The 22,986-nt window shown below is 36.0% G+C and overlaps 5 protein-coding genes across 8 annotated transcripts; 2 read left to right on the top strand and 3 right to left on the bottom strand.

Moving 5' to 3' along the window:
* LOC129941380 (uncharacterized protein F21D5.5) lies at nucleotides 1–1,681 on the top strand. The gene has a single exon (XM_056050005.1). It carries the CDS (start codon nucleotides 83–85, stop codon nucleotides 1,652–1,654), a length of 1,572 nt encoding a protein of 523 aa, XP_055905980.1. The 5' UTR covers nucleotides 1–82; the 3' UTR covers nucleotides 1,655–1,681.
* Nucleotides 1,660–2,551, bottom strand: LOC129941382 (ADP-ribosylation factor-like protein 2). Its single transcript, XM_056050006.1, has 3 exons — nucleotides 2,358–2,551; nucleotides 1,935–2,289; nucleotides 1,660–1,869 (listed from the first exon to the last, which is right to left on the bottom strand). The coding sequence occupies exons 1-3, from the start codon at nucleotides 2,420–2,422 to the stop codon at nucleotides 1,735–1,737; spliced, it is 555 nt and encodes a 184-aa protein (XP_055905981.1). The 5' UTR covers nucleotides 2,423–2,551; the 3' UTR covers nucleotides 1,660–1,734.
* A 525-nt stretch (nucleotides 2,552–3,076) lies between these two features.
* On the bottom strand, nucleotides 3,077–5,328 carry LOC129941932 (uncharacterized). 2 transcript variants are annotated; one of them, XM_056050711.1, is made up of 5 exons: nucleotides 5,068–5,328; nucleotides 4,784–4,972; nucleotides 4,528–4,725; nucleotides 4,391–4,441; nucleotides 3,077–3,643 (listed from the first exon to the last, which is right to left on the bottom strand). In XM_056050711.1, exons 1-5 carry the CDS (start codon nucleotides 5,083–5,085, stop codon nucleotides 3,545–3,547), a joined length of 555 nt encoding a protein of 184 aa, XP_055906686.1. In that variant the 5' UTR covers nucleotides 5,086–5,328; the 3' UTR covers nucleotides 3,077–3,544. The 2 variants fall into 2 exon arrangements, with proteins under 2 accessions (XP_055906686.1, XP_055906685.1); XM_056050710.1 differs by lacking the exon at nucleotides 3,077–3,643 and having other exon boundaries at nucleotides 4,111–4,441.
* A 519-nt stretch (nucleotides 5,329–5,847) lies between these two features.
* On the bottom strand, nucleotides 5,848–8,038 carry LOC129942114 (uncharacterized). 3 transcript variants are annotated; one of them, XM_056050925.1, is made up of 5 exons: nucleotides 7,778–8,038; nucleotides 7,496–7,682; nucleotides 7,240–7,437; nucleotides 7,103–7,153; nucleotides 5,848–6,355 (listed from the first exon to the last, which is right to left on the bottom strand). In XM_056050925.1, the coding sequence occupies exons 2-5, from the start codon at nucleotides 7,565–7,567 to the stop codon at nucleotides 6,257–6,259; spliced, it is 420 nt and encodes a 139-aa protein (XP_055906900.1). In that variant the 5' UTR covers nucleotides 7,568–7,682; nucleotides 7,778–8,038; the 3' UTR covers nucleotides 5,848–6,256. The 3 variants fall into 3 exon arrangements, with proteins under 3 accessions (XP_055906900.1, XP_055906897.1, XP_055906899.1); XM_056050922.1 differs by lacking the exon at nucleotides 5,848–6,355 and having other exon boundaries at nucleotides 6,823–7,153; XM_056050924.1 differs by lacking the exons at nucleotides 5,848–6,355; nucleotides 7,778–8,038 and having other exon boundaries at nucleotides 6,823–7,153; nucleotides 7,496–7,759.
* Nucleotides 8,039–13,362: 5,324 nt separating this feature from the next.
* Nucleotides 13,363–22,189, top strand: LOC129942000 (TELO2-interacting protein 1 homolog). Its single transcript, XM_056050793.1, has 10 exons — nucleotides 13,363–13,641; nucleotides 13,704–14,024; nucleotides 14,097–14,274; nucleotides 14,337–15,413; nucleotides 15,491–15,587; nucleotides 15,650–15,805; nucleotides 20,776–20,918; nucleotides 20,977–21,680; nucleotides 21,749–21,820; nucleotides 21,883–22,189. The coding sequence occupies exons 1-10, from the start codon at nucleotides 13,451–13,453 to the stop codon at nucleotides 22,166–22,168; spliced, it is 3,225 nt and encodes a 1,074-aa protein (XP_055906768.1). The 5' UTR covers nucleotides 13,363–13,450; the 3' UTR covers nucleotides 22,169–22,189.
* Nucleotides 22,190–22,986: the final 797 nt, after the last annotated feature.

Raw genomic sequence — 22,986 nt, 5'->3', positions numbered from 1 at the left:
AATCTTTCATTCCCAACAAAACAAAACAGAACATATAACTTTATTGTTTATTTTAATTATATGTGAATCATATTCCCGTATTATGTCTCTTGCGAAATTCCTCAAAAAATCCATCGAACAAACTCAAAGCCTCAATCGAGTTTGTATGTTAAAACCTAAGCTACCCGAACTCCAAACAATTCATCTAAACAAAGGCAAGAATGAAATTGGTCGAAGTAAGGAAACCGGTATTCGTGATGTACGTTGCTCCAAACGACAGTTGCTCCTCGACGTCGATTTGGACAAATGCCAGGTGACACTTGAAGTCCTCGGGGTAAATCCATGCGCACTCAATGGTTTTATGGCCGACCAAGGTACCAAAGTAGTCGCATTGCACGGTGATGTGCTCGAAATAGTCTACGGTCGACATCCTTTTGAAATTGTCTTCAAACCACCACCGCCAACATTGTCGAGTGAGGAGAAACCAATGGCAATCGATGATGACGAATCTGTCCCATCATCGGATGATTCGAAGGATCCTTGGCAAAGTATCGACAATGGAAAACTTGTGATTTACACACCCAAAGGGGTAAAAAGCTCGAAAAAAGTCGCCGGCTACGATATGGATGGAACCATTATCACCACAAAATCAGGCAATGTCTTCCCTAAGAACATTGACGACTGGCAAATTATATACCCAGAAGTTCCTTCAAAGTTGAAGAAGCTGTCGGAAGATGGCTACAAAATATGTTTCTTCACAAATCAAGGAGGAATCGCCAAAGGGAAAACCAAACTCGAAGACTTCAAGCAGAAGATCAAAGGAATTTGTGGCAAACTGAACCTCCCCATTCAAGTGTTCATAGCCGTTGGTGATGGCTTTTATAGGAAACCTGTGACAGGCATGTGGAAGCATTTGTGTGAAAAGGAAAATGACGGCATCCAAATCGACCTCAAGGAGAGTATTTATGTTGGCGACGCTGCTGGACGAGGTACTGAGGGAAAAAAGAAACCTGACCATTCGTGCTGTGATCGATTATTTGCCTTGAATATCGGACTACCCTTCTTCACGCCAGAAGAGCACTTCCTTGGCAAAAAACCCTTGCCGTTCAGTTTGCCCCAATTTAATCCTACAAAACTGCCATCAACTTTGCTACACCTGGAGCCAGCGAGTACAAAGATCCCATCAGATTCTCCATCAGAATTGATTGTTATGGTCGGTCTGCCGGGGTCTGGGAAAAGTGAGTTCAGCAGGAGCACATTGGAACCCTTGGGATACACCGTCCTAAATGCAGACACTTTAGGCAGTTCTGCAGCATGTATTTCGCGCTGTCAAAAGGCCCTCCAGGCCACGCAGAGATGTGTCATAGACAACACCAATGTCGACGTGGAAACTAGGAAGAAATACGTAGAAATCGCAAAGAAGTTCAATGTTCCTTGTCGCTGTTTTGTTATGAATTCCAGTCTCAGTCAGATTCAACACAATATCGCTTTTCGTCAACTCACAGACTCCAAGCACACGAAAATCAATCAAATGGTCATGAACACCATGAAGAAGAAGTTCAAAGAGCCCTCGCTGGATGAGGGCTTCACGGAGATAGCCAAAGTCAATTTAAAGTATGCGTTCAGGTCTTCAGAGGAAGAGAAATTGTACAAAATGTATTTAGTCGAGAAATAAAATGGTTTTGTTTGTTTTTAAAACGGGTTTTTAATGTTTATATTTCAAGAGTTTCCTATCCAATCTATTCTTTATTTATTCTAATCTAAAGTGAAGATTCTTTTAGCGATGTCAGCAATGAGCCAATCGACTGCAGTGAGGAGTTTCTCCCCGGTCACAGCGCTGACTCCCAGCACAAGCCAATGATGGGTTGTGATGTTTTCCAACTCCAGAATCTACAAGCCATTAGATCATTAAATAAGTTAAGGAAAAAACAATGGTCATCATTATAACATCTTACTTCTTTTATTTCCTGTGACGATAGTGCTCCTGGGAGATCCTGTTTGTTGGCCAAGACGAGTAGAGTAGCACCTGCAAGTCTTTCCTCCTGCAACAGAACTTCTAGCTCTGATTTGCAAGTTTGGAGACGCATTCGATCGGCACTATCGACAACCCACACTAATCCATCGGTACATTCGAAGTAGTTCCTCCAATAAGACCGCAGGGACTTCTGACCACCCACATCCCACATATTCAAGGTGTAACCATTGTGTTCTAAGCTCTTGATGTTGAAACCCAGAGTTGGGGAAATGGTATCGATTGGTTCGCCATTGAAACGCTTGAGAATTGTTGTTTTTCCAGCATTATCCAATCCACTTGAGTTTGGAGGAACACAAATTATGAGAGAGGATCCTTTTAAAGGATTTTGATTTTTTATACTTACAGCAAAAGGATGCGCATTTCTTTTTCCTTTTGACGCATTTTTTTGAGAACAGTTAGGAAACCCATTTTGATTATTTGTGACTTTTGGATAAATTAATTAAAATGTGGAAAAACAAATCATATGCCGGGCGAAAATTGACGAACTGACATGCTTTGTTTACGATTTTGTTGTTTTTTGATGGAGGAGTGACCGTGACGTCATCTAGTGCACCGTTGTTTTTTAATTCTGTCATTTTTATTGCAGCTCGAATAGATCTGTTTCATTTTAAATTTATTTCTGAATAACATTGGACCCATGTTCTGTAACTCTGACGATAACTTTTCGCATCGTTAAAAAATTAAACGATTCGTTCCCCACTTATCGCCACTGGAAAAAATTAGTTTTGTAGTTTTGAAATGACAGTGGTTTGTGTGTACCATTTACAAGAATTTCGTATGAAATTAGAGAGAAATTCTTGTAAGTGATACATACAAACTACTGTCATTTCAAAACTACGTGCTCCATTGGGATGATTGAAACTGCTCTGAGTTATTATTTGTGTCTTCTAACTAGTTCCGGAAAGCGTTTTTAATTTAAAAAACTATTTCAAAAAAACTCCATCTAAAAAACGTTTCAACATTTATTTTTGAAATTTAAAAAATAAAAAAATACTTTTACATGGGAATTTTTTGAAATCATTCCTTAAATTCAAAATGATTGTAAAAAACACTTAAGTGACATAAGTTGAAACTTAGCACCATTTCAATAATATTTGAAATAAAGGTGGTTTGTATGTAACACAAGAATTTAGCTCGAAATTCGTTTAAGTGTTACATGCAAACCACCGTCATTATTGGCTTGTATTTAGGAAATTAAATTTAAGTAAAAAAACAAACGAAATTTTTTAATGATACATTTTTAAAATTATTTATATCTCCATACAAGTAGGAGATAGATAACATTCTTAAACTAGTAAGATTCTTAGAATTTCATTATCTATCCACTATGCATTGTGTTGACTTTTTGTCCGAAATGGAAATCGAATGAGTTTTTGTCCTCCGAAGGATGCACGTGATTACATTTGTATTTTGTATATCAGTGTTTTTTAATTCAGCTTCCTCAGCTTTAGTAACTTCCATTGAATTCGGTTGATTTAACTTTTCTTCTTGGGTCACACACATTTGATAGAAGTGCCTTAAGTGATGCTCTTATTTCTTTGCGGATGGGTGATGGTACACCGAGAACAAATTCATCAATTTGAATAATTTATCTGCCACACCGAGATATTGTGTCTTGTATGAGAATTCCTGTGAAAAAAAAAAAACAAAATAATATATGAATAAGGGCAAGGGTATTGAAGGGTTATTTGTTTAATAAATATGCACAGTTGACAAAAAATGACGGCTACTTATTTTTTTTCTCAACTTAGTATATTGTCTTTTTAACCTTTCCACCAGCTATCGCATTGTAGTATAATATTGGTAGAGATTTAGTAAAATTGGGAGAAAAACCACTCTTATCATACAAACAAAAATTAGAGTTATAAAATCACAATAATAAAACTAAAACAAATGGAACTTCAAAAATAACAGTTGCAAAGTAAACCACAATCGAATTTATTGTCTTTTTTTCAAAAGCATTATAAAAACATAAATAAAATAAAAAGCATAAATTAATTTAAAGGAACAATTCACAAATCACATTCACTGAGAAAATAAATAAAGTAAGGTAAACTAAATAAGAAAAATTATAGGAAAAAAGGAAACACAAATAAACACATAATATATACAATACTAAACACTTTTAAAAACATTAAGAATATCCTCATTCTGAGTGAAAATAGTATTGAGTTTAGCCGCAAAATGCTCATTTTGAGCTCTAATTTCTTCGTTTTGGCGTTTCAAATCTTCATTTTGTTGAATAAGTTTTTCATTTTGTTTGAAAATTTTATCATTGGATTCTTCGAGCTTTTCGAATCTGAGCTCAAATGCTTCTTGCATCATTTTAGCCTCCTCTAATGCGCTTTTGTAGCCCGAATTTTCTGGCTTTCTTACCTTTTTTGGTTGGCTTTCAGGACACTCATCGGATTCCATTTCAATGATAGGCTAAAATTATCAACAAAAATAAAAAAACAATTTCATTTCATTTCAATATTTTTTCTTTATAAATAAGGGGGATATGTTTTATTTACGGTGTTTAAAGCTACCCCGGATTCGGGAGTCAACCCATCTCCATCCACAGCATGTGTTGAGATTATTGCGAGTATTTTTTCCTCAAATTCGTTTAAATCTCGGGGTGCGTTCCCGATGCTGCCACCTCCCGTTCTGTTAAAAAATGCTTTCCGGGAGTTGCATTGCTTCCGCACCCCGGACTTTAAGTCAGTCCAACACTGAAAAGAAATAAATGTTTAAATTACATGCAATACATGAGCCTAATGTTTTGGATACCTTTTTCCACTGGTCAATTGATTTTGTTATGGGTCCCATAGCGTTTAAATTTAGCGCCAATATTTCCCACATATTCAATGCGCTTTGGTGGGAGTTTGGGCAATTGAATTGCCCCCTGGCAAACTCTTTGTGGTCCTCCATAAATTGCACCAAGCATTCTTTTTGGGCCCTTGTAACCCGGGAACATCTCTGAAAATACAGTTTATTTATTTATTTATTATTATTCTATCAATAATAAGCAATTTATGTACATTTATTTATGTACCTTAATACTTTGTACTTACCTTTGCGACTTCGCTCATTTTTAAGTTTTATGTTGTTTTTCCTTCCTTATCGCCGCTTTTAATAAAGTGATATATTTTGAAGTTTAATGTGAAAAAGTTATCGACTTTTAGAGATACAGAAACCCATTTTATCGCATTTTTCCAGTATTTCTATTCCGTTTGTTCCAGTCGATAAAGTTATCGCCTGTCAAAGTTACAGAAACCCGATTATGCGATAAAATGAGTTTTGTTTCAATTCTCACCGTTTCTCGACAAGTTTTATCGCTTCGCAAATTACAGAACATGGGTCCTGGTAATTGAGTAGGCATTAAAGTCTGATCGCACTAGTCAATTCCAAGTTGCTTATTAAAGAAAATTTGTGTTGTTCCCGATATGAGTTCATTCTTTTTTGGTCATTATTTAATTTTAATGTTTAAAAACCTCAGTAGCACTAAAGTTTAGTACATATGACTGAAAGATTTTCCAATAATGGCCGAACTGTCAAAAGTCTAATAAAAGCTTCCAATTAATATGCACTGCTAATTTTTTTATCCAGTGAAAATTGTCCGTTTATACAGTTTGTAGATATTTTACCCAAATATCAGACACTTTTTTGGTAGAAAATCGATTGAAAAATGCTAAAAACTTTTTGTCTTTCAATTTAAAATTGTCTGTTTATACGATTGAAAGACTTAATACAAAAAAAAAATTCAAAATGATTGTAAAAAACACTTAAGTGACATAAGTTGAAACTTAGCACCATTTCAATAATATTTGAAATAAAGGTGGTTTGTATGTAACACAAGAATTTAGCTCGAAATTCGTTTAAGTGTTACATGCAAACCACCGTCATTATTGGCTTGTATTTAGGAAATTAAATTTAAGTAAAAAAACAAACGAAATTTTTTAATGATACATTTTTAAAATTATTTATATCTCCATACAAGTAGGAGATAGATAACATTCTTAAACTAGTAAGATTCTTAGAATTTCATTATCTATCCACTATGCATTGTGTTGACTTTTTGTCCGAAATGGAAATCGAATGAGTTTTTGTCCTCCGAAGGATGCACGTGATTACATTTGTATTTTGTATATCAGTGTTTTTTAATTCAGCTTCCTCAGCTTTAGTAACTTCCATTGAATTCGGTTGATTTAACTTTTCTTCTTGGGTCACACACATTTGATAGAAGTGCCTTAAGTGATGCTCTTATTTCTTTGCGGATGGGTGATGGTACACCGAGAACAAATTCATCAATTTGAATAATTTATCTGCCACACCGAGATATTGTGTCTTGTATGAGAATTCCTGTGAAAAAAAAAAAACAAAATAATATATGAATAAGGGCAAGGGTATTGAAGGGTTATTTGTTTAATAAATATGCACAGTTGACAAAAAATGACGGCTACTTATTTTTTTTCTCAACTTAGTATATTGTCTTTTTAACCTTTCCACCAGCTATCGCATTGTAGTATAATATTGGTAGAGATTTAGTAAAATTGGGAGAAAAACCACTCTTATCATACAAACAAAAATTAGAGTTATAAAATCACAATAATAAAACTAAAACAAATGGAACTTCAAAAATAACAGTTGCAAAGTAAACCACAATCGAATTTATTGTCTTTTTTTCAAAAGCATTATAAAAACATAAATAAAATAAAAAGCATAAATTAATTTAAAGGAACAATTCACAAATCACATTCACTGAGAAAATAAATAAAGTAAGGTAAACTAAATAAGAAAAATTATAGGAAAAAAGGAAACACAAATAAACACATAATATATACAATACTAAACACTTTTAAAAACATTAAGAATATCCTCATTCTGAGTGAAAATAGTATTGAGTTTAGCCGCAAAATGCTCATTTTGAGCTCTAATTTCTTCGTTTTGGCGTTTCAAATCTTCATTTTGTTGAATAAGTTTTTCATTTTGTTTGAAAATTTTATCATTGGATTCTTCGAGCTTTTCGAATCTGAGCTCAAATGCTTCTTGCATCATTTTAGCCTCCTCTAATGCGCTTTTGTAGCCCGAATTTTCTGGCTTTCTTACCTTTTTTGGTTGGCTTTCAGGACACTCATCGGATTCCATTTCAATGATAGGCTAAAATTATCAACAAAAATAAAAAAACAATTTCATTTCATTTCAATATTTTTTCTTTATAAATAAGGGGGATATGTTTTATTTACGGTGTTTAAAGCTACCCCGGATTCGGGAGTCAACCCATCTCCATCCACAGCATGTGTTGAGATTATTGCGAGTATTTTTTCCTCAAATTCGTTTAAATCTCGGGGTGCGTTCCCGATGCTGCCACCTCCCGTTCTGTTAAAAAATGCTTTCCGGGAGTTGCATTGCTTCCGCACCCCGGACTTCAAGTCAGTCCAACACTGAAAAGAAATAAATGTTTAAATTACATGCAATACATGAGCCTAATGTTTTGGATACCTTTTTCCACTGGTCAATTGATTTTGTTATGGGTCCCATAGCGTTTAAATTTAGCGCCAATATTTCCCACATATTCAATGCTTTGGTGGGAGTTTGGGCAATTGAATTGCCCCCTGGCAAACTCTTTGTGGTCCTCCATAAATTGCACCAAGCATTCTTTTTGGGCCCTTGTAACCCGGGAACATCTCTGAAAATACAGTTTATTTATTTATTTATTATTATTCTATCAATAATAAGCAATTTATGTACATTTATTTATGTACCTTAATACTTTGTACTTACCTTTGCGACTTCGCTCATTTTTAAGTTTTATGTTGTTTTTCCTTCCTTATCGCCGCTTTTAATAAAGTGATATATTTTGAAGTTTAATGTGAAAAAGTTATCGACTTTTAGAGATACAGAAACCCATTTTATCGCATTTTTCCAGTATTTCTATTCCGTTTGTTCCAGTCGATAAAGTTATCGCCTGTCAAAGTTACAGAAACCCGATTATGCGATAAAATGAGTTTTGTTTCAATTCTCACCGTTTCTCGACAAGTTTTATCGCTTCGCAAATTACAGAACATGGGTCCTGGTAATTGAGTAGGCATTAAAGTCTGATCGCACTAGTCAATTCCAAGTTGCTTATTAAAGAAAATTTGTGTTGTTCCCGATATGAGTTCATTCTTTTTTGGTCATTATTTAATTTTAATGTTTAAAAACCTCAGTAGCACTAAAGTTTAGTACATATGACTGAAAGATTTTCCAATAATGGCCGAACTGTCAAAAGTCTAATAAAAGCTTCCAATTAATATGCACTGCTAATTTTTTTATCCAGTGAAAATTGTCCGTTTATACAGTTTGTAGATATTTTACCCAAATATCAGACACTTTTTTGGTAGAAAATCGATTGAAAAATGCTAAAAACTTTTTGTCTTTCAATTTAAAATTGTCTGTTTATACGATTGAAAGACTTAATACAAAAAAAAAATGATAGATTCATTTTAACACAATTTTCTTGAAAGATAATGAGAGTCTATGTAAAAAATTAATTAAGAAGTAGCATAAAAGCATTTAAGATATTATAAAATCTAAAGATCTAGAAGATTAACACATTGTCGCTCTCCCCTGCCCAGATTGTTTCGGTCGCATATTCCCAAGGTTATAATTGGAAATTGTTTTGACCATTTGACATTACATTCGTTGACGGCCATTTCAACTGCGTTTCCAACACCTTGATAAATCATATCCATAGATAGTTTATACTCCACACCAGCACCACCTGCATCCCAGAGAAAGAACCTGGTCTTAATATTCTGCATAAATTAAAACAATTTTATATTCGTCCAATACTTCCACCTTTATTTGTATGACATCATTTTTGATATTTTGACAGACTTTTTTTTCTGTTTTCGTAGTTTTCAAATTCTTTCGAAATCGTCCAATTATTTGAAAATACGAAAAAGTGGTGTTTAGACGATTTTAAACGATTACAGGAAGTTGAATGGCTGGCAATTTTTTCTTTCACTTTTGAAAGATAAATTCATTGTTACATGGTTGAAAGATTATTTGTTAACATTTTGGGTGAAATTTGTTACGATGTTAATAAATAAAATTTAAAATTCCTCCTATACAGGTTTTATGAGCACTCGTACTAATAACTTACTACACCCCTCACCCCCCAACCTCTACAGCACCCAATGTCTACATTTTTAAGATTTGGTTATAATTGATTCTTAGAAATATATACCTTTTTTTACAGCTTTTGAGCTGTCAGACAAAGCAAATGTTCAGATAATTGAACTAGAGTTTCCTTTTGGAGCCACATTACGTTCTTTTCCTTACGGTTGTCAAACGAAACGTGAGGTCGAAGCTCCATTGTGATAGCATGCATTGAATTCATATGGATGAACTCGTAAACGTCAGGCGAAGCCAAAGGGGTTGAATTCTTCCACGTAAAAAACGTAGATCATTGTGGATGCCATAATTTGCCAGGTCCTCCAGAGCAATTTCTCTATGGATCTGTATACTTGTGAGAGGCCCATACAACAATAAAACAAGTTCGCTCTAATGACGTTCAAGACAGGTCTAAGACGGGTTATATTGAATAAGGTTATATTGAATAAGCATGCACAGGTAGTATTTGCGATAGACAATATCGTCCTACTGAATTGGTCAAATCTTTCATATTTCCTGAATCTCGTCTTCGCTTTCATTAGCACTCCAAGTACATACCTTATGTAACTTTCATTTGCAGTTCCATACTCCTTCGAAATGGCTAAACCAATTTCAATGAAATTTTGCATATATATTTGGTTGATATGAGAATAGGTTTTTATCTATTTTTTATATTCCTAAGTGCTATTGTTTAATTGCATCAACATTGTACACTGTGCAACGATCTTACCTTAATATTCTGTGACGATATGTACAATCATTGCCAACTTACCACTTAGTCATTCGGTATGCATTCACCAAATCGAAATGCATCTGATTTAATAGACACTGAATTGAATTGTGGCGTTAAACGTACGATCATCGCGTGCTTAAAATCATCGCCACTGTGGCATAATATTGAAAAAGTACAAAAGTAAATATGCGTGTTTAAATGCTTCAATATCCATCAGCTGAAACATTGTAAAAACAACTGAAACTGGATTTATAAAATTACCGGTCGATTTCTGCACGATTATTTATTTACAAGATGCTCTTATTGACCAGATATTTCCCGGTATACACAGAAAATACACTAAACGTGAGTGACCGTCATAAAGCATAGTATACATACTTGTGAACCATCTCGTGAACCCATACAAATTTCAGTTTTTGGTTCACCCGTGAACTTGCTCGTGAAGCTGAGTGGAGAACAAAGTGGAGAGTTTTCGTTCACGGGCAATTCACGTGCAAAATGTACGGGAACTGTTGGTGAAGCTTCACAACGTGTACTCACAAGTGTGTACCAGTGAGCAATGTCAAAAGTTCACTTTCTCCACTGGCGAACGTTCACTTCACGAGGAAGTATGTACTAGGCTTAAAGATAAATTTTAGCAGCAAAAAATGTGGATGTCAACGAATTAAAACTCAAGATACAACATTTGTTACCAGGAGCATTGGTGTCAAACAAATCTATTGATACAGTTTGTGATGCAAGCGAAGCTTTAAATTATCCAAATGAGTTCTTTGACTAATTGGATATACAAGGCATGCCACCGCAAATTTACAACTGTCCGGTGATTTTGCTTCGTAATTTGAATCCCCCATGGTTGTGCAACGGCACGTGATTAGTAATTAAAAAATTAATGAAAAATGTTATCGAAGCCATAATTGTAAATGGCAAATTTCGAGGTAAAAATATGTTATTACCGTGAATCTTTATTATACTCACAGATGTGCCAATTCAATTCAAACACCTTAAATTTCCAATTAGATTGGCATTTGCAATGATTATCAATAAGTCTCAAGGTCAAACGATACCTGCCAGCATCCTAGATTTGTGCTTTGTGCACTTCATGTTTGTCACACCGAAAATTATACGTGGCATTCTCTCGAGTCCAAACAATTTTATTAATATAATTGCTTCTTATATTATTATTTCATTTTCTCAACATGGGTTTGTAGCAGGGAAATCAACCGCAACAAACTTAGCATTAATAAGCAATAACATTATTACAAATATGGAAAAAGGGTGGCAAACAGATGTTATTTTTACAGATTTTGCAAAGGCAGTTGACAGAGTTAACCATAAAATCTCAATAAACAAACTAACTTCTCTATGTATTTACTCTTCCCCACTAAAGTGGCTTGAATCATATATAGCTAGTAGAATTCAAATAGTAAAAATTGATAGCTCACTCTCGAAATATATCTCGGTCCCATCTGGTGTTCCACAAGGAAACCATTTGGGTCCATTATTATTCTTGTTGTTTGTAAATGATATACCTGATATTTTTCATAATTCAAATTGCCTTCTTTTCGCGGATGATCTTAAACTTTACCGTAAGATTTCTTGTCAAACTGACTGTGCTTTTCTTTTAGAAGATCTGTTAAGGCTCGACAACTGGTGCAAGCTGTTAAATGCTTCTAAATGTCAAATCTTGTCGCGTTTCCGAAATTCGAAATTCGAATCCCATAGTGTTTGATTATACTATCAACCATGCAAATTAAGAGCGTGTAAAAAGAAACACAGAGGAATTCTTAAATTCATAAACCTTAAAATTTCTGTACAATTCACTGGTAAGGTCAGTTCTTGTATACTGTAGCATTATTTGGAACCCTTATTACAATAATTTAATAGACAGAATTGAAAAAGTTCAGAAACTTTTTACAAGGTATGCATTTTATAAGCTGAACTGGAGGATTGTAAGGCCTTCTTATTATTCTCGATGTTTATTATTTGGTATGCAATCTTTTTATGATAGTAGGGGTTATTTTCAGTAATGTTTATATGAGACATCGTAACATTTCCTATCATTTGTCCTCCTTTACGAAGACTAGTTAATTGTGTAAATGCACCCTCTAGAAATACACGCTACCGGTTTCCTTTTTTGAGCAGTTTCATCGTACAAATTATGGCAGGAATGAACCCATTACGCGTTACACAAGAGAAGTGAATTTAATTTGCAATAGGATTGATTTTAATCTTGATGTTTTAAGAGAATCATTTAAAAAATATGTTCTAAATGATATTTAAACTATAACCTCCTAAAAAATTTTAAAACTAATCGTCATTTTTTATCATTAACTTGTATTTATTAATGGTAAATTATAAATGAAAAATGTAACTTATAGTAATATTTATTTATTTATATTAGTATTTTTCCAACAACAATTGTACTATATTTTGTATTAGCATCTAGTCTACAAGATTGTAATCTGATTGAGGAAATAAAACTAAAAAATTCTTATCTCTTAGAAACAATCTTCAAATGTTAAATTTAAAATCATAAAGCCTAGTACATACTTCCTCGTGAAGTGAACGTTCGCCAGTGGAGAAAGTGAACTTTTGACGTACATTTGACGTTTCAAAAACACTCTAATGAAGACATAAATCCTTCGTACGTATCACCCTCCAAAACCCATTTGTTTAAATTGTTGTATTTGTAATTTTGACATTATGTCCATCCTCGTCTTTGATGAAGCCGGAGAGCTTGATTTTGTCCCCATCTGATGTCGGCTTTCGTCTCTTATTTGATGTTTTACACATTTTTTTGTTGCTGTTTTTGAGAGGCCAACATCGTCAACTTCAACAGCTGAATCTTCAAATAGGTATTCTATTTCATATGACACCATTTTAACTTTTTTTTTTAGAACAACGCGCAAGCAGCCACAAACTTTAAAATGCGGAAACCAAATGTCAAAGCTTCACCAACAGTTCCCGTACATTTTGCATGTGAATTGCCCGTGAACGAAAACTCTCCACTTTGTTCTCCACTCAGCTTCACGAGCAAGTTCACGGGTGAACCAAAAACTGAAATTTGTATGGGTTCACGAGATGGTTCACAAGTATGTACTAGGCTTAAGTCTTTACTTACAATTGCATGTAACCCCTTGGTTTTTATAATCAGCCTTAAACAAATGAATTCCATTATTTCTGCTCTTTAGAGAATTCAAGGTATTACTTTCGGATGTATTCGTAGTGATTTTTGACATTTTTATCATTATAACAATGTGAACGCTAACATTTGATTCCATCTACTGATAGCTCATCAGATTCGGTAATTGATATATTTACTTTTCCTTTAAATCTCTCCAATATTTTAGAAATATCACATTTTCCCGACTCTTATGAAAAAGATTCCAAACGAACCTAGTAAATTAGAAGAAAACAAACAGTTCCTCCATCATACTTGACACATGACAGTAGGCAGAAAACAGCTGTTTACCTTTAAGTTTATAAACTAAAAAAACTACCAATCACTCAATAGTGCGGTTAAAAACAAAATCAAAATTATTTTAAATTTAAAAACAATTTAAAATATGTCGGGTCTTGGTTTTGAAGAGTTTGTTATGCGTGCCAAGCGCTATGTTGAAAATTTCATACGAACCCCGAACAAAAAAACCCTGGAAGCTGCCGAAAATGAACTCCAAAAATATGACGGAATTCAAATGCAAATGTTTCAAGTTCGTCTTTTGATGCCTTTAATGTTGAAATTAGATAAATTAAATGGGTAAGAAAATACAACAAACTCTCCATATAATTTCTATTTACAATTTGAGTATAATCACTTAGGGAAAACATCGAATTACAAGCCGGTATCATCAGACTCATGAAAACCGTCATATCGCGAACCTATTTGAAAGATGTTAAAGCCATCAAAACTATGTTATTGATTCTCATCAAACAAGTGAGGGAATGTGACAAGTCTTCTATAAAATCAAACCTTTCTGAAGAAATTAAATTAGCTACAATCGAATGCATTACTGAGATATTCCAACGTTCAACTTCGGATGTTTTGGAGCAATATTACACCAAAGAATCAGCTTTATTCATGGGTCAGATACTCTTAACGTCTGTAGAATTTGTGGCCTTCGAAAAATATCGAAAATTAGTGTAAGTTCTAAAGGTTTGAGTTTTTTGGTTTTATAAATATATTGACTAAAAGTAAGGATTAAAATTTTTCAGAATTTCTTCAATTCACTGCCTTATGGCTGTGTTCTTTGTCCATGACAGAGCCGATTCTTGTGATATAGTTCTGCGGAACCAAGTTGCCGATACCTTGTTTGTCTTTGTCCCAAAAGTAATAACGCAGCTCTTTAAAACTGCGTTATCAGATGAGAAACTGGGAGAAACATTGATTTCAGTAAGACAAGAAATGGTCTGTTCTCATAAAGAACCCATCAAATACCTTTTCTATCTTTCCAGACTGCCATCAAAGCCCTCGGACGTATTCTCCTCATAATGTTTGACAAGGGCGACAGTGGATCATTGCCCAAATACGATAAGAAATCCTTCATTGACCTTGTAACCAAATCCCTAGATTCCCAAACTATCGACGATAACAAAGATCGCTTCATAAAAAGTCCCAAATATTCAAAGCCAGACCTCGAAGAACAACTCAATCGACTGCAGTCAGAGGGCAGGACCGCTCCATGGTTCGATGAGACAGCCTCAAAGTTGAAAAATCTACTCCCAAAGTTGTCAATTCTTAGGGCGAACCAATCGAGAAGAATTCGTTTCGAATACGCGAAGCTGTGTTGCCAATTATTGGAGAAATGTTCCTCACGGTTGGGTGACAACAACATCGAGCTATTGGAATCCATCATGGCCATGTCTCAAGATGAGGATGTGGCAATCCAGAAACTGTGCTCGAACTGCATAAACTCACTTCAACGTTCCGAATGTAGCTTGATTTTCGATGACTTGGTTGATGTTTTGTTCGATAAGCATCTCACAAAGCTGCCGCGTGTCATCAATCGCTGCGAAGAAGAAGAACAATATTCAGAATTCTTGTTCTTTAAGGGATTTTTTCAGAGCATTTGCGATCGTAGATTGAAGCTACTGTTTACATTTTCCAAGAATCTCGAGGAATTTTGTCTCTGCTTGATTTCTGCCTTTGAATTGCGAATGCATCCAAGTTTGCTCGCCGAGGAGTATGCTCTTCGAGATATTTGCGAAGATGAACATGTCTTGCATACAAACACTTGGCGAAAGTTTAAGAATGTTGATTCAATGAGAGTTTTTAAGTTGTTGTGTGATATTTGCCAGAATTTGGCACGTCCTGAGATCTGTAACGTTGTCTATGACTATTTAATGGAATTGCTTCATTCGAGCTGCGAAATTGTCAATGAAATTATTCTCATAACGGGGATCTTACTGAGCAGTAAATCAGGCAGCAAGAGAGATGAAATTGTCAAGACGTTTTTGAATGAACTTCTAGACGAAAGTCATTGGCATTTGGCACTGCATCCGGATGAAATGCAAAGACTTAAGGTCAAAAAGGTAAAATTGAGAAGGTTTGAGATGTTGTATGTATTTTTGCAACTGAATTCGTTTTGCTTTTGTTTTTAAAATTGCAGAAATCAGATTGGTATGTTGACCGCACGCCTGGTTTGTATGAATCTGCAATTGAGATAAGAGTACAAGACTGTAATTCAGATGATTCCGATGATGAAGGTTAGGAATGAAATACAACACTTAACCTTCTTAAACACGTTTACTTTAATTGAATATTTCAGATAGTAGACTTAATACAGTCAATGTTGCGGATGCACAACTAAATGTACTTCATACTTGCATTGTCTTGGATGCTCTTGGGAATGTAGCTGTGGCGATGGGAGAACGGTTTAAACCTTTTGTTTTTCAGGCACTCCATAAAGTGCTACTCAAAGCAGGTTAGTTCCATTTTAAAAAAAAATACAAAATTTGTTACAGACCGATGGCCAATGGCACCCCTTGGATTTTAGTCAAATTAAATAGTATAGGAATTCCAGAGATGGAATGAACGGTGCCTACAGTTCCAGTTAGGTTGAACACCTTAGAGGGCTACTATGACATATTTGAAGCTGAGGCCTGTAAGAAGCGGTTCTTGCTCCAAGGGCAAGTAGGAGTTTCATTGAAGGACCTAGTCTTTCAGGTTGAATGTTATGCGCGTCAGAGCGACTTCCTGACCACGTAAAGAAAAACTCGTTCTGAAGCATCAATAAGCCTTGGATACGAAGGAATTAACTGTTGACAACCCATGCAAACGATTTAAGGACAAGGAACTTTGGTTATACATATTGAATTGTAGGTCTCTTAATAGACCACGTGTAGCCAAAAAATTAGAGGAGGCCCTAGACTCCGCCATCCAGGAAATGGAATGGAATGGGCCGGGCAAAAAGAGGATGAAAAACAGCGATATTTACTATTGTGACTGCTACCGAGAAAACCAACAGCGCTTATTTGGATGCGGCTTTGTCATTGGAGCCAGACATAGGCAAAAAGTCTTGTGCTATAGCTGCATCAACGAGCGCCTTATGACCATCCGCATTAAGACTACAATTGCAACGGAAGAGAAGGATGACAGAGATATGTTCTTCGAGCTCTTAGACAAAACATTATTATCAATGTTCTAGCTACTTTATTAAAATTATCCTGGGCGTCATGGTAGCCATTACTCATTTTCCACACCTTAACATCTACAAAGGAACTTGGAGTTCTCCTGATCTATCTACAGTTAACCAAATTGACCATAATACGATCGACGCTAGACACGCTTTCAGCATCATGGATATCCGAACTTTCAGAGGAGCTAAAATCGACTCGGACCACTACCTCGTTGGAGCCAAGGTAGTGACATTGAGGCGATGGTAAAAAGGTGCATCACCTGTCAAGAATCTCGACCAGAGAAGTCTAAGTCAACTATACATCCTTGGGAAGAAACTTCAAAGCCATGGTCACGCCTACATGTAGACTTCGCAGGTCCCTTTCAAGGTAAGATCTTTTTTATTCTAGTAGATTCTTATTCGAAGTGGCTAGAAGTCAAATTAGTATCTACTACAAGCACAAGCTGTGCAATCGACAGTCTTCGTTCTATATTCGCGACACATGGATTACCAGATTCAATTGTATCTGACAATGGAACAGCCTTCACCTCTGAGGTTTTCAGTCAGTTTTGTAGGAGTAATCTTATTTCACACATCCTTTCTGCTCCTTTTCACCCATCGACCAATGGACAGGCAGAAAGGATGGTTCGTACTACTAAGGATTATCTCAAACGGAATAACAACGGATGTGTTAAGCTTCGCCTGGCAAGGTTCCTGCTACTTAGTCATACTACACCATCAACAGTTACTGGCAAATCTCCGGCAGAAATCTTGTTCAAGCGTCGACCGATGACATACTTTGATAAAATCCACCCTGATAGTCAACCGCTTCGTTCATCCAAAAAAGATAACGTTACAGAAATAAGCAAGCAAACGGGTCCAGTATCATATTTAGTTAGAACTGATGATGGTAAAACGGTTCGCAGACATTCAGACCAACTTCGACATAGGAGTCCAGAGACTCATAAAGAACCGGATCCGAAACAAGAACAACAACAATCAAAACCACCAGAAGCTGCATCACAAACAGAGCAAGCCTTACCTGAGCCTAGACGTTCCGAGAGGCTTCGTAATTTGGAAGTTACATCTAAGAGGGGAGGAGTGTGATGTTTGAACGCAGCCATTCTGTCAAGTCAACTTTGACAGCTCACATTGACATGTAATGTCTTGCAGTTATTCAATCGTAAGCCGCCATTAAAGAAAGACTCATACTTTTATATTTTAACTTAACTATTAATTAAATGAATTATTGAATTAAGATGTGTCTTTAATTTTAAAAGGTACCAGAACACTTCAGTAGCACTTCGGGTTTCCAAACAGGGAGGTGCTGAGAGAAGCTACAACGTCGAACGGCTACAATCGCGAGAGATCGCCAATCTTCTCTTGAAGTTCTCTGCCGCCAACACAATGTATAGAAAACCAGTGGCAACATTGCCAAGATGCAATCAGAGAAGCCGCCTCTGATGTGCTAGGTTTCAAGAAACCACCAACAAGGAAACCCTGTTTTGATGAGGAATGTCGGCAGGCAAATGCAGCCAAACAACAGGCACCCAAAGTGGCGCTGCATAAAAGGACGAGAGCTGCTCATGAGCTCTATAAGCAGAAGAGGTGAGTGGAACACCGACTTCTCAGAAGTAAAAAGAGAGGGCATGAGAAGCGTGCGGTCGAAAATATTGAGAGGTTTAAAAGCTGTAATGAAGTTCGAAAGTTTTATGAACAGGTGAAATGAAATTCACAGGTACATAAATCTAGAACCAAAGGCTACAAAGACGAAAGTGGAAACATCACAGTGGAACCGCAGTCAATGCTGAGGATATGGAAGGACCACTTCTGCAGACTGTACAACTGCGATAACGAACCGAATTCCGCTGTCAGGCAGGATGATCTATTCACCATAGACGACGAAAGGCAACAATCCCGTCTTCCAGACTAAGCCAAAATAAAGATTGCCATATCTAAGCTGACGTTTAACAAAGCCGTTGGAGCAGATGGCTTGAATGCCGAGCTATTTAAAGCAGCTGGAGATAAGTTGGTTAGGAGCATGCACTAACTTATCTTTAAGATATGGTCCGAAGAAAACCAACTATGGGGGCATCCGTCGACTTAACATCGCTTACAAAATATTTTCTGCCGTAATATGTGAACGTCTAAAGCCCATCGTCAACAACGTGATAGGTCCTTATCAATGTGGTTTTAGACCAGGAAAGTCAACAAGAACATCAAATCGACACCCATCATCTCTCCATCGATTTCAAGGCTGCATATGACGGCATCTACAAAGACGAGCTGTATATAGTCATGTCTATTTTTGGCATCCTTGCCAAGCTCGTCGGCTTGTGTACTGACAATATGATGGGCGGTCATGCGATTTCTTTAACAACATCCTTAAATGAATAAAACGGAGCTCCCACTAGAGGCACTATCTTTTATATATGTATATATTGTCCGGCTGCAAGTACAGCAGCCCTTTTACTCCTCCTGGAGCATAGGGCAGCAACAACATTCTTTCACCTATCACCATTCACCGCAACTGACCTCAGCTGTGGCACACCTTGAGACTGATCCTCCTTCAAAACTGATGACCTCCAAGTTGTCTTTGGTCTTCCAACGCCTCTATTACCCTGGGGATTCCATTGGGAGGATTGTTTTGCTATATTGTCGTCAGGTTCCCTCAGTGTATGGCCTATCCAACGCCATTTCCGTTGCATGATGTCTGCGTCCAATTTTTTCTGTCCGGTCCTATTCCACAGCCCAACGTTAGTTTGCGGCCACCGGATCTTCAGAATAGAGCGCAGACAACGGTTAACGAAAGCTTGAAGTCTGCTCGAGATGTTGGCAGAGCTTTTCCATTTGGATTCAAAGAGTTTCAATTTGGTGCATAGCGATATTTTGCTAGAGTTCCACACAAGAGAAAGGATTCCAAATGCACTACGGGTTTTGTTTATTCTACTGTTAACATCCAGGTCCGTTTCGCCATCGAGAGCTATAAAACTTCCCAGATAATTAAACTGTTTGACTTTCTCTATGGTCCCCTGCCTTAGAATAACTTGTATGCTTTGGCCCGTAGTCAATACTTTGGTCTAATTTGTGTTAATCCTTAAGCCAGCCACCTTTCCATTCAATTGCAGCGAATGACACATCTGATTTAAGCCTGCCGTGTTGTTTGCCATGAGACATATATCGTCAGAATAATCTATGTGGCTAAGCTTGTCAAACAGACTCCATTGGATACCGTGTCTTTCTTTTATACCCACCGCGGAAATCATCATATTGTCAATCGCCAACAAAAACAGAATTGGTGACAGGACATCTCTTTGTCTCACTTCCTGCCGCACATCGAAGGAGTCGGAAAGCTGTCCATTGTGCAATACAAAACACCCTGTGTAGTTGTACGATTCTTTAATAACAGCGACAATTTTCTCAGGGATTTCTCGCGCAATAAGCGATCTCCAGATGCATTCACTATCTTTCAAAAGTAGGTCCAATTACTAACATATGCTAATGACATTGACATAATCGGAAGAACTCATTGTGATGTCAATGGAGCTTTTGTGAGTATTCAGACAGAGGAAAGAAAAATTAAGAAAATAGCCTCAATTACGACCGTCGTCGCCGCGGTCAAAACGTCACAATCCGCAGATGTAACTTTGAGATAGTTAAGAACTTTTTCTACTTAGGATCCGCTTTTAACGAAAAAAACAACACCAGCCCTCAGATCAAACAAAAATTAACTGTTTTGTTGGGTTAAAAAAGCAATTGAGTAGCAAAGCCCTCTCTCGAGAGACGAAAGTGCCGTTATATAAAACGCTCATCGTCCTACAATTTGGTACAGAAGCATGGACTATCTCAAAAGCGAATGAAAGAACCTTGGGACATTTCGAGACAAAATGTCTTCTCTTGATCTGCGGATCTGTATGCATAGAAGGTGAGGGGAGGAGAAGATGGAATGACGAGCTGAACGGGCTGTACAGCGACGGAGACTTAGCCAGAGCGACGGTCACAGGACAGCGTATTAGAGAAAAGCTGCTGACCAAGTGCAGCGCACAAGTGGAAAGTGACCTCACCACTACAACTCCTCACTGCAACTGGAAGAAGTCTGTTTGGTGAGGCCCTAGTTCACACAGGACTATAGTGTGTGTGTGGACTACACTTTGGACTTTTACGAGCATAATAATATTGCCTCACAAAATTTCTTAAAAAAATAATGCTTCAAGATGCTTGCTTCTTAAATAAATAAGTTTTTTTCTTTAATAAATAGAATATCATTTTATTTTCAGGCAGCAGTAATTACAACGTGTATGTGTGTGGAAGCTACGCGCTTTCGGCAGTGCGTAAAGCTTTGGGTTACAATGAGGTGTACGAACTACTTGAAGAATACACGGACTACATTTCCTATCATATGAGAACTTTATTGAAAAGAGTAATTATCTCGAATATTGTTGTTTTTTGAGAAAGACCTATAATTTATTTTATTGCAGCCCTCAGAAACCCAATCAGCATGTGATATCCTTTCAGTTGTCTTCCGATATAGTTCTCTCAATACTGTTGCCTACATTGAATCAATTTTCTCAGTTATTCAAGATGAATGTGCCAAAGCACATCAAAAAGACAATGTCATATCCTATCTCAAGGTATTTCATGTCTTCTTTGAAAATGTTCCCAAATGGACAGTTCATGTTGAGGGTGTTGGAAAGACCCCAGATGAAGAATTTAGCGAAATGCAAATAGAAGAAGAATCGGATCTCTTTACAAAATGGATGAATATTATTAATAAACCCAAACTCGAGATGATGAATATTAATGACGTTGTACCAAACGAAACAATGGAACAAGACGAAGAAGCCAATCATCAGTTGGATGAAGAAGAAAATAGAGAAGACGAAGAAATGAAACCCGAACTACCTCGTTACATTAAGCTCACAAATGAAATAATTGGACAAATTATAAAATTTGTTTCTTCACAAAACAAAATGCAACAAATTGTTGCGCTTGAGTGTCTTATAAGTGGATTGCCACTACTGAAGGACTACGAAAATGAACTACTTCCTTTAGTCCATCGAATATGGCAACCATTTGTTGAACGTGTCAAGGATAAAGATCCAATAATACTCAATCGGTGTTTCACCTTACTCGAGGTGTTGGCAATTCTTGCCAAAGATTTCCTTCTGCGAAGGACATTAAAGTGAGTTATAAGAAAAATTTATAAAGTAACAAAAAATTTATTTTTATTTTTATTTTTTTATATCGCAGGGAAGTCCTTCCATTTCTTGTGGGATTTCTAACGAGTTCAGTGGCAAGAAGCAAAACTGAACAAAGTTTAGCGTAAGGAAATTCTATTCTTATAAAATAAAATATATTTATTTCTCTCTCTCTCATTCTTGCAGGCAAACACAAGAATTTAAACTTCAATCAAAATTATTGAAGGAATTCCCTACATTGATTGTTAATATGGACATTGGAGGAAAACATTTCAATAGTATTTCACAAGCTGTTGCTTTGTACCTGTCTAAGAAACAACCATTAACTTTACAAACTCTAGCTATTGATTATTTCAAAGAATTGATAACATACAATGGACCTTTTGTGTATATAGTTGTTTTAAGAAGAGAAAATATGTTAGAATATAAGGAAAATGTTCATAGAGTCTTGGATTCATTCAAGGTCAGATAAAAGTTTAAAAAGAAAATTTAATTGATTTGTTTTGTTCATAATTATGTAGTGATTAAGTTTTAGATTTGCATTTTTATAAAATCAGCAGGGAAAGTAATCTCTTAAAGATTTAAACATGGAGCTGTTTGAGAAGGGAACATAGTTGTAGAAAAGAACATGGGTGGAACAGTTCTGAAAACAATAAACAACACAATCCATGAAAATCTTTGAACTATGGATTTTAAAAGTAGCATCCTGAATGTAGGACGAGCGTTTGTTACAGAGGAAGCAGTTAGAAAATGGTTTTGCAATTTGCATTAATATTTGTAAGAGATAAATGCTGTAGAGATCTTGGAAGAAACGTCATTTAAGAATTTAAAAATCTGTAAAAGGTTAATGCAGGAAATGACAAGGAGACAATGGGCAAGTTCAGACGACAAAAGGGACTTAAAAGTTTGGCAAGTTTCTTGTATCTGATTAGCCAGCTGCCAAAAAAATACCTTCCAATTAAGGCAATTTTAATGAAAAGTTGACTGAAAAGTAAGTCAAGAAAAATCTCCCTAACTATTAAGTCAAGTCTGCTTCTATCAAAATGACACTTGATGATGTTTTTTTCATTCAAATGAAAGCCGATTATTTATTTATTTTCTGCCTAACTTCATTTAATGCATTCTAAGAGTTCCTTTTCAATTTGAAAAAAGTAAGAAATATTGCTTTACAACACAAAATACAAATCGTTATGAAAATGAAGCTTGCCTGAGGAGTGCTTTGTAGAAAATAATGATTTTGGCATTTTTTATACTATCAACTTAAAGAAGAGATTTGTGAAGTAAAGTTCT

The sequence above is a fragment of the Eupeodes corollae genome, chromosome 1, assembly GCF_945859685.1.
Source record: "Eupeodes corollae chromosome 1, idEupCoro1.1, whole genome shotgun sequence".
Taxonomy (NCBI): Eukaryota; Metazoa; Arthropoda; class Insecta; order Diptera; family Syrphidae; genus Eupeodes; species Eupeodes corollae.
Note: the sequence above shows the minus strand (reverse complement) of the source record. Positions and strands in the feature narration are given on the sequence as shown.

Bases quoted from the DNA above. Each gene is read 5' to 3' on its own strand.
- LOC129942000 (XM_056050793.1), top strand. From the start codon at position 13,451: ATGTCGGGTCTTGGTTTTGAAGAGTTTGTTATGCGTGCCAAGCGCTAT. The intron at 15,414-15,490 runs GTAAAATTGAGA...TTAAAATTGCAG, and splicing joins AAAGACTTAAGGTCAAAAAG to AAATCAGATTGGTATGTTGA. The intron at 15,806-20,775 runs GTTAGTTCCATT...TTTTATTTTCAG, and splicing joins TAAAGTGCTACTCAAAGCAG to GCAGCAGTAATTACAACGTG.
- LOC129942114 (XM_056050922.1), bottom strand. From the start codon at position 7,567: ATGTGGGAAATATTGGCGCTAAATTTAAACGCTATGGGACCCATAACA. The intron at 7,438-7,495 runs GTATCCAAAACA...ATTTCTTTTCAG, and splicing joins CAATTGACCAGTGGAAAAAG to TGTTGGACTGACTTGAAGTC. The intron at 7,154-7,239 runs GTAAATAAAACA...TGATAATTTTAG, and splicing joins CCGGGGTAGCTTTAAACACC to CCTATCATTGAAATGGAATC.
- LOC129941382 (XM_056050006.1), bottom strand. From the start codon at position 2,422: ATGGGTTTCCTAACTGTTCTCAAAAAAATGCGTCAAAAGGAAAAAGAA. The intron at 2,290-2,357 runs GTAAGTATAAAA...TCCAAACTCAAG, and splicing joins GAAATGCGCATCCTTTTGCT to TGGATTGGATAATGCTGGAA. The intron at 1,870-1,934 runs GTAAGATGTTAT...AATGGCTTGTAG, and splicing joins CGTCACAGGAAATAAAAGAA to ATTCTGGAGTTGGAAAACAT.
- LOC129941380 (XM_056050005.1), top strand. From the start codon at position 83: ATGTCTCTTGCGAAATTCCTCAAAAAATCCATCGAACAAACTCAAAGC.
- LOC129941932 (XM_056050710.1), bottom strand. The intron at 4,726-4,783 runs GTATCCAAAACA...ATTTCTTTTCAG, and splicing joins CAATTGACCAGTGGAAAAAG to TGTTGGACTGACTTAAAGTC. The intron at 4,442-4,527 runs GTAAATAAAACA...TGATAATTTTAG, and splicing joins CCGGGGTAGCTTTAAACACC to CCTATCATTGAAATGGAATC.